Consider the following 10,406-nt stretch of genomic DNA (forward strand, 5'->3'; position numbering starts at 1 on the left):
TGCTTCCAATAGGTTTGCATCTGAAGTATACAGCCACTGTCTACATCTCTGTCTTAAGATGGCTCCCAAAACTGCTCTGCCTATGAAAGCTGTTTCATCCCAGCTGGATGATAGTTTCTATGACCATCATTGCTCTGCCAGCTCATTAAAGCTCTTCCCACTAAGTAAATTGCTGTATCCAAACTAGGGCTCTCCTAGCTCTTGCACTCTCACTTAGAGGAAAATCTGACCTCTGGAGTCTTATGCCCTAAAGGAGGATACAACAGAATTCTAACAGTTTTATTTGTTTGTTTGTGTTACGTTTACTGAACCCTATACGTGGTGTTTCTGTTGTTACAGGTTCTTAGAAGGGATACAGTTCAATCTATCTTGACAGGAACTGGTTTGGATAAACTAGCTGAGCAATGTTCTCAAGCACATATGAGGGCCTTCCTGGTCCCCAGACTTTCAGGTGACTGGTGTTCCAAGTCTTCCTCTTAATAAAACAAGTGTTCCTTCCAGATATCTACTCTCCTAATAGTGGGACCTTATTTCTGAAGCTTCCTCAAGGAGCCCCCTTCACTTTTCCAATTGCCTGATGGACATTATCCAAATGGTCCTGGGTCTTATGGTCGTGAGCAATCCAAGCCCTTCTGCCTGCACAGCAGGTACATTTAGTCACACTATTAGCCTACACAGATCTTGAGCAACATTATACTGTTGGATTTGAGGACACAAGACTTCCAGTCACTCGACCACAATTAGCTGTGCATTGTCTTTCTCCACAGTTTTGTTGCCCAATGCATTTCTAATACGAGCCCAGAAGAGTGGCCTCTCGTGGGCACTGTCTGGCCACGTGATAAATGTCTGCCTATTCACAAGTTTCCTGAGTCGGTGGTAGCTGGATAGCTTATAGTTCGGGATCTCTTCCAAGAAGATCAAGATAATAACATCCTCATGCTCATAGAACATTTTTATGCTGGCTAGCTGTACTTCAAGCCTACACCATTCACTGTGCAGGTAGTGGTTACTGACCACACACAAAGTTTTCCGGCTGGTGTTTATGGCATTCTGGATGTTCTCAAAGATGTCCATACCTGGTTCAAAGTCCCGGTGGTGAAGACAGAGCTTAAAGGTGGGATGGCCACCTTCTTCTAGGGCTGGAACAAGCTGTTCATATACCCATTGCTCATCAGCGGTGGTGAAAGAGACAAAGGCATCATAGGTGAACTCCTTCTCTGTCCTGTGCCACTTGGCGAGGTACCAGGCTCTAAATATGTAGAGCCCATACCATAGAGATGGAGTCATTTTGGCAGTGAACCAAGAGAAGACCATGGTTGTGAGGACCAGACTGAAGGAACAGAAGAAGCAGACCTTCCCCAGGTCAAAATTACACATAGCATCATCAAAATCTATCAACAAACTCAGGGTATTTGGCTGCTGACAGGGGTAGCTCTGAAGATAGGGAATGTGGACATTTGCTGTGTTTTTTGACCAGTTCTTGAACCATACATTGTCACAGTTGCACTCAAGTTTGTTCCCATAGAGATCAAAGTACATCAAAGACTTTAGATTCTCCAGATCACTTTGATTAATGACTTTTAGGTTGTTGAATCTTAAAGAGAAGATCTGAAGGCTTTCTAAGCCAGAGAACAGGCCAGGGGTCAATGATTCCAAGTTGTTATTTTCAAGGCGTAGAATTTTTAGCCTTTTGAGTTTTTGAAATAAGGAATTATTTAAACTGAGACTTCGGTCGCCAGCTTTTGTTCCTGAGATATCCAATTTTGTCAGATTAATCAGGGGGTCAAATTGGAGGTGGTCCAGGAATACTGTGGGATTTTTTCCTAGGAGGAGAACCTGCAAGCTATTCAGCCCTTGGAAGAAGTTGGTTGGAACAACCTGAATCCCATGTATTTGTCCTTCTAAGTTGAGTTGTTTCAAAGATTTGAGATTCATAAATGGAGGAAATAGCAAGGTCCTAGTGGTTTCATATGTAATTCTGTTGACACTGAGATCCAAAACTTCCAGATTTTCAAGCCCTAAGAAAATGTCTGCATGAAGACCAAACAAGCTATTGTATGCCAGGTCAAGATTATATAGAGTAGTGAGGCCAGAAAATGCATTCTTTTCTATAGCTTTCAGGCGATTCTGGGAGAGAATCAGAACTTGGAGCTTCTTAAGAGATTGAAAGGTTCTACACTTCAGAGTCCGAATATTGTTGTCTCTAAGGTCTAAGAGCTCTAAATTTGGAAACTGAGCAAAGGAGTGTCTGTCAATTGTCACTATCCAGCACCCAGCCAAGTTGAGCTCTTTCAATGAATACAGCCCATTGAAGGCCATATTATTGAGTTCTGTGATGGGGTTTCTAGAAAGAAAGAGAGATTGTAGGCACCTCAATGGTGAAAATGCAAAATCTGGAAAGTTTTTAAACTTGTTGTGGCTCAGGTCTAGGGCTGTCAAGTTCTGGAGGGAACTCCAGGTCCTGTTGCTGACAAAGGAAAGTTGGCACTTGTTTAGTTTCAGCCTTTGGAGGCTGGGCATAGTGTCAAACTCACTGTCATTGAGGTGAACCAGATCACTGCTTTGGCTCAAGTCAAGGGACAAAAGCCTAGTGCAGTTGGCAAGGTGCTTTATGCCCCTTGCATCAGTAGGATTTTTCCGAAAAACCAAAACCTCTAATACGGGTAGGTTTCTGAGGAGGTGACACATTGTGCTCAAGTTTAACTGACCACCTCTAAGCTCCCTGTTACTGAGGTCCATTTCCCTCAGATTCTGCAGGTGTTTGGCTAGCAGCATCTCCAGTTTCACCAATGTTCCACTCAGATTCAAACTCCTAAGCTGGGGCAGAGTTTCCAGATGCACATTCTGGATGACTTGATGGCTGTTCCGTGAGACATCCAGAGCGGTCAGATTTGGCAGTGACAAAGCAGAGAAATTTAACTCTGTTAGATTGTTCCCCTGCAGGCTCAGATGGGTCAGGGAGACCAATGACCTGGGACTGTGGTTCAAGGAGATGATGCTGTTGTTAGTAAGATCCAGGTATTCCAGGCATGGAAGATGCTGGACTGCTTCAAGAATATTGGAAAAATTGGTAATTAAGTTTCGAGATAGGCTTAAATGTTTCAATTTGACAAGAGGGACAAAGGCAGTTTTGTGGATATAGGTAATTAGATTGTGGCTTAGGAGCAAGGTCTCCAAGTTGGACAGGCCCTCAAAGGAGTTGTTCACACTTTGAATCTTATTTTCTACTAAATTCAAAAGGGACAGGTTTTCAAGTCCCCAAAAGGCTCCTTCATCAATCTTCCAAATAGAATTCCACTCCAGTCGCAAGTCTACCAGAGCAGACAAACTAGCGAAGCTATGGGGAAGAAGGACCTGAATTTGGTTCTGTGTCAAGTTGAGGTGTGTGGTGTATCCAGGGATGTCACTAATGGCCTCTGTCAAGTTGGTGATCTTCTTCCGAATGCAGAACACATGGTGAATGTCCAATTCATACTGCGAGCACTTACTGAACCCATATGTCTCTGCCAAAGACAGCAGAGAAAGCCCAATTAAAATAAGCCAGAGCTGTTGAGGAGGTGGGAGGTTCTCTGAGCCCATCTTGTCAGCCCCAGGCCTCAGAGCTACAATAAGAAAAAAAATCCCTTCACATGTGTGATGCTCATGTTTGAAGGAATGGCCTTTCCATTCTGACTTTGCTGCAAAGAAAAGAGAAAATGTTTTAGTTTAAATTTCTCTCTCCTAATAAATATTTCATAGCTCCTTCAAGAAAACTAAAAAGTTTTGCTGGGCCAGGAGTGGTGGCTCATGCCTATAATCCTAGTAATTTGGGAGGCCAAGGGAGGAAGATTGCTTGAGCCCAAGAGTTCACGACCAGCTGGGACAACATAACAAGACCCTATCTCTACACAAAAAATAAAAAAAATTAGCCAGGTGTGGTGGTGCACCTGTAGTCCCAGCTACTTGGGACGCTGGAGAGGGAGCATCATTTGAGCCCAGGAATTTGCAGTTGTAGTGACCTATGATTGTACCACTGGGCGACAGAGCAAGACCTGTCTCGATAGATGATAGATAGATAGATAGATAGATAGATTGCTTTGCCCAAAGTTAACTTCCAAAACAAATCCATTTCCAAAGCATTATGTGTATCAGCAAACACTACTCTTTTTTTCGCCTACAACCAACACTGTCAGCACATGGAGGCAGAGAAGGCAATTGCATACCTGATTTAATTGAAGAGAATTAAGAAATCCAGGCCGGGCATGGTGGCTCGCGCCTGTAATCCTAGCACTTGGGAGGCCAAGGTGGGCGGATCGTTTGAGCTCAGGAGTTCAAGACCAGCCTGAGCAAGAGCGAGAACCCGTCTCTACTAAAAAAAATAGAAAGAAATTAGCTGTACAACTAAAAATATACACAAAAAAAATTAGCCGGGCATGGTGGCGCATGCCTGTAGTCCCAGCTACTCAGGAGGCTGAGGCAGGAGGATTGCTTGAGCCCATGAGTTTGAGGTTTCTGTGAGCTGGGCTGATGCCACGGCACTCTATCCAGGGTGACAGCGCAGGACTCCGCCTCAAAAAAAAAAAAGGGGGGGAGTATATTAGTTCATTTACCACATTAAATCACCCCAAATATGGACATGGTATATCTTCATTTAGTCAAAACCTCCTTTATATTTTCAAAGAGTATTAAAATATGCTCTGTAATATGCTATGCTTTCTGTGTTAGGTTGTTTCCTGGAACCTTTTAGATTTTGTTGTTTTTCTGAGGGATATTTTATTTCCTATTTTATTTTACAGTTTGGTATGGTAAAGGTCTCAGAATTTTTTTTTTTTTTTTGAGAAAGAGTCTCACTCTGTTGCCCAGGCTAGAGTGCCGTGGCATCAGCCTAGCTCACAGCAACCTCAAACTCCTGGGCTCAAGCAATCCTTCTGCCTCAGCCCCCCAAGTGGCTGGGGCTACAGGCATGCACCACCATGCCTGCCTAATTTATATATATATATATATATATATATATATATATATACACACACACACACATACACACATTTTCTTTTTTTAGCTGTCTAGATAATTTCTTTCTATTTTTAGTAGAGATGGGGTCTCGCTCTTGCTCAGGCTGGTCTCGAACTCCTGACCTCAAGCAATCCTCCCGCCTCGGCCTCCCAGAGTGCTAGGATTACAGGCATGAGCCACTGCGCCCAGCCTAGAATTTTTTAATCGTTGTTGATCATAAAAGTAGCAAGCTTTCTGAACTCTTTTCTTTTTTACAGTTAAAAGAGTACGTATAAAAACTTTTTACTTTTTTTATGTAGTTTTAAATACAAGAAATCTAAAGTCTTAGATAAATAGTAAGTTGATCCTATTAGGAACAAAATATGGCACAGATTCCAGAAACAAGGACCTTTTTTTTTTTTTTTTTTTTTTTTTTTGCGTTTAGGCTTTTCAATCACTATGCAATGATTATTTCTTTTCACATCCTTCTTCATATTTTTTTACTTCAAAATGTTAAGGGGGTATAAATGTTTTTGGTTACATGGATAACTTTTGTAATGCTTGAGTCATGGCTATAGGTGAGCCCATCACCCAGGTAATGTTCATTGTACCCATTAGGTAGGTTTGTGCCCCTTCCCTCCTCCCCCTCCCCCCTTTTGATTTCCACTGAGTTTTACTTCCCTCTGTGTACATGTGTGCTCATCAGTTAGTTCCAATTTAATAATGAGTACATGTGGAGTTTGTTTTTCCATTCTTGAGATACTTCACTTAGGAGAATGGTCTCCAGTTCCATCCAAATTGTTGCAAAAGGTATTAATTCATCCTTTTTATGGCTGAGTAGTACTCCATGGCATACATATACCACATTTTATTAATCCACTCATGAATGGATGGGCACTTGAGTTGATTCCACATCTTTGCAACTGTGAATTGTGCTGCAATAAATATTCAAGTGCAGCTATCTTTTTTTATAGAAAGATTTCCTTTCCTTTGGATAGATACCCAGAAGTGAGACTGCTGGATTGAATGGTAGGTCTACTTATAGTTCTTTGAGGAATCTCCATACTGTTTTCCATAGAGGTTGTACTAATTTGCAGTCCCACCAACAGTGTATAAGCATTCCTTTCTCCCCACACCTGCATCTGTTGTTTTTGGACTTTTTAATATAAGCCATTCTAACAGGGGTAAGGTGATATCTCATTGTGGTTTTAATTTGCATTTCCCTGATGATTAGTGACGTTGAGCATTTTTTCATATGTTTATTGGCCATTTGTCTCTATTGTTTTGAAAAGCTTCTGTTCATGTCTTTTGCCCACTTTTTAATGGGGTTTTTTGTTTGGTTTTTTTCTTGCTGCTTTGCTTGAGTTCTTTGTAGATTCTGGTTATTAGCCTGCAATGATTATTGATTTTCCAAGGACAGTAAGAGTCAAACACTAGCGATAAGGAGACAAGAGAAAAATATCTTTTATTTCTTCTAGAGAAGTAAAAATATATAAAATTTCTTACATTTCTCACTCATAAGGTTTTTAAACTCTTAAAAATGGAATTTCCTCTTTTCAAAGCACACACCATCTTTAAAAAAATCTTAGCAATGTACATTTGCACTCAAAGAAAAACATGCAGTGCCATTGTCTTCTGACAAAATTCTGCATAAAAAACACCAGACAACTTTCTGCATATATGTTCCCTCTTTATCATTTAGGGACTCTCCAAACCACAAACATTCAGTTTGCTGTTTCTTATTTCCATAGGAAACACAGTGCCAATGATGCCTTTTGATGACAACAGTTTCCTACTAATAGTTGAGCAACAGTTTCCTTCTGCTTTATTTTAAAGTACTTTGTTTACCTTGCTGATTTAAGGTACAACTAGAATTCAGTAAAACTTGAGGATACAAGTGGCGGACAAAGGATGGAAGAGATATAGTTAAGGTCTACATTGTGCCATAAACTTTGGGGAAAAAATTACACAGAAAAAAAAACTCTCAGATTTTATCAATGTACCCTTTAAAAAAGTGTTTTTTTTTTTTAAATTTCTGAAAACAGCTTAATGTGAATCAAGAGCAGTTCCTGAGTAACTACAGTAAATAGTCTTTTTAAATATATATGCATATATATATGTACCTCTACACACACACGTGTGTGTATATATATGTGGATGCATAATACACACACACATATATATATATTTGCAACTTAGCTCATTTTGGTTCTGCCTTAATTTATCTCCCAGCATTTGTTGAATCATAGTCCCTTCCTTCCTTTCAGTTTCCAATGTACAAGTACAATAGCATCAGCTTTGGGAGTCGGCGTGGTGCAAATGTTTCCTACTACTTTGGTGTGGTCATCTGCTTGTCTGTCAGGCTAGGATTCCAGAGGCACTGCAGGTCATAGTTCTCTTAATCTTACAAAACCTGTGAGCACCATGGTCACCTCACATTTTTTTTTCATCAGGCACCATGACTATCACATGTGGAGCTTATAGGCTGTCTGGAGCATCCCTTCTATGTGTCTTACCAAATTTGTGCTTAAATACTGTCTCTGAATTTTTTCATGGAATGAACAGAGCTTTGTAACTTGGAATCATTCCAAATTACTTTCACTTTCACTACCTTTTCTCCTAGGAATGGTGTATTAACAGGAAAGCAGGACCAGAAATGCTGTAGAAGTTCTCCAACAGCTATATACAAGGGTTTCAATTCAGACTGACTATCATTTGGCCCTGTCTGGCTTATGGCTTGCTGTGCTCCTTTCTGCATAAGTGCTCCTCCAGGTGACAGCTCTGTGATTGTACTACTGATAGCGCCACTTGAAAGAACCTGAGTTAATGTGGGTATATAAGCTTCCATTTCTTGTCTAATACTTTGAAAAGAATTAACAATATCCTTACTTGTTACATACCTAGTGACTGGATTGGAGTTGGACCATGGTAATACCTATCTGACTTTTTAAGGTTTAATGCAATCTTTTTACAGAATTATTTTTTCCCAAGTCTTCATATGCAATGGACTCTTGAAACTTTGCCCTTTGACTTCTGGCTAAAAGCAGTCTGCATCTGGAAATCCGGAATTTCCATCCATGCTCTTGGGTTCACCATATTGTTCATTTTGTGCTTCTTGTTTCCTAAGTCCTGCTGCCAGACCATGATGGCACTGTGATGGTAGCATTACCATTCTCCTTTGTTGATTTAGAATCGGAAGTAGATGGCATAGAGGAAAGGCCATAGTCCTCATCTAATGGTTTGTCTTCCAAAGCTGTCAAATCTAGTAGTATTAGGTTTTTCACTCCTAATGAATCCATTGGTTTAACCGTTTTTCATCTATTTTGGCACATTCTGCAAAGACACCCTTTGACTCTGTATTCAGCTGGTCTCTGTCAATTAATGGGACTGGCAAAAAACATGCCCAGAATTCCTTCTCTATCATGTTGTGGGGAACATTTCTGCATATTTCATTTTTATTGCTGGAGAGGTCCTAAATATGGACTCAATGATATCAAAGGTTAAATTATATCTCAGACCATTACAAACATTGATTTGGGGCTGTACATCAGCAAGAAATGCTGCAGAAATGCCAACATACTGCTTATGATTGAGTGTGGAAGAATTATCTGTTGCATCCACATTTAAACGATTGGCCCAGAATACCTCAGCACTGATCACTTGACTAACAACAATGTCTTTGTAAAGCTGAAACAAAATAGGATCTTCTTACAGCATTCTGTTTTTCTCTTTCAGTTCTTTATTTGCTCTCCTCTTCAGTTTGGGCAGATGCTGCTGAAGAAGGTCCTTTACTGCATCTCCCTCTTTCACTGCTGTGATTTGATTAGAAAAATGGAAGTTAGTTGTGTCTCCTGTATGCACACCCAAGTGAAGTTGAATTTCAGCTTTCCTTTGGGACTGATTTTCTAGCATTTAATATCTGCATACATATGGCTGATTATAAATCTATCTTTGCCTTCAGGTGCCCAAGCAATTCTTTCTGCCATGAGGTATGGAGCTCCATTGTGCTTCTTTTGATGTACCTTCTTTACAATCAGCAAAACTTCTTCAGATAAAGTTACCATGGTGCCTAGGAGTTACAGCTCTGGGCAGGGAGTAACTAACTGGGTTGGATCTGGTTGAATTCCACTGCACTTCTCAGAGCTGCTGCTGGGAAGAGGCTGAAACCCAGTGGCCACAGCAGTTGGTACCACCTCTGTTACTCCTGAACTCTCTTATTAGTTTTTAGAATGTGACTGTTTATTCTATTAGGTTTTATCTGTTAATGATTATATTGTCTGCAAGTAATGAAAGTTATCTTTCTTTTTCAAATTCCTACATTTCCTATGCCTTTCTTTTATATTGGTCTTATAATATTGGCCACAACCTCCCAATACTACATTAAATCATAGTGGTGATAGAGGATGTCTTTTTGTTAATAGGATGACATCTATAGGTTTTCCATTAATTATGTTCTTTGCTATAGGTTTTGAAATATATCAGGCAGGAAAATTCCCTTCTACTCCTAATTTTTTAAAGAGGGGTATTATTGAGTTTGACCAGAACAGAAAAGAGGGATGGGGAGATAGAGCCATCAACCAAGAAAGCATATACAGAAATAATAAAGTTAAGAGGTTAATTTTTTGCACAAATTATAAACTGGCTGTAAGTACAGAACCATGAAAATGTCAAGCACTTACTGCGTGTCATGCACTTTCATGGGTATTATAATAGCTTATTGACTCACTAAAAACTTCAGCAATGTGAATAGCCTTAACCCCATTTTATATATGAGGAATTAGAAGCTCACAGAGTGGGACTTGTGCAAATATTGCACAGCTAATCTGTGGCAGATCAGCAATTCAAGGCAAGGTCTGTATCCACTGAGAATCTCGTGCTCTTTCTTTTTTAAAAAAATTCTCCTTTCTAACCCATGATGCTCTTTCAACTATACTCTGTTACCTCTCAATTCCAAAAGAGGAGCCTCCAAAACATTTGGAGCAATGATTATATTATAGAGATATTTGCCTTAATCCATCTCAATGATTGTTTTGAAGAATGCTTATTTGGTTTTATGAATTCTAGAATATTTCATAAAAAGTGGTGTCATAAGTTTATACTCACACTTTATATTCATGTCCATGACAGATAAAATCAAAAAAGCAATACATAATGATAGTTTCAATTTCAATTTTAAGGCAGCCCATTGGTACTATGACTTCGAGATGAGCAGGCTGATTCAATGCTAGGTGGCCAGTATTTTAAGGTATTCTGACCTTGTACAACAAGAAGGGAAGGGATCAAAAGAGGAGAGATCCATTGTAAAAGTAAATATAAGAAAAAGGAGGCTGGGCGCGGTGGCTCACGACTGTAATCCTAGCACTCTGGGAGGCTGAGGTGGGTGGATCATTTGAGCTCAGGAGTTCGAGACCAGCCTGAGCAAAAGCGAGACCCCA

At 40.1% G+C, this 10,406-nt stretch overlaps 1 protein-coding gene and 1 pseudogene across 1 annotated transcript; both read right to left on the reverse strand.

The window, feature by feature from the left end:
- Positions 1-726: 726 nt before the first annotated feature.
- Positions 727-3,579, reverse strand: LOC138378953 (toll-like receptor 13). The gene has a single exon (XM_069464250.1). The coding sequence runs from the start codon at positions 3,577-3,579 to the stop codon at positions 727-729; it is 2,853 nt and encodes a 950-aa protein (XP_069320351.1).
- A 3,857-nt stretch (positions 3,580-7,436) lies between these two features.
- On the reverse strand, positions 7,437-9,035 carry LOC138378954 (general transcription factor IIH subunit 1 pseudogene; annotated as a pseudogene).
- Between the last annotated feature and the right edge of the window lie 1,371 nt (positions 9,036-10,406).

The sequence above is a fragment of the Eulemur rufifrons genome, chromosome 30, assembly GCF_041146395.1.
Source record: "Eulemur rufifrons isolate Redbay chromosome 30, OSU_ERuf_1, whole genome shotgun sequence".
NCBI classification, from domain to species: Eukaryota; Metazoa; Chordata; class Mammalia; order Primates; family Lemuridae; genus Eulemur; species Eulemur rufifrons.

What these genes read in the sequence shown, in the direction of transcription:
- LOC138378953 (XM_069464250.1), bottom strand. Translation starts at nt 3,579, where the DNA reads ATGGGCTCAGAGAACCTCCCACCTCCTCAACAGCTCTGGCTTATTTTA.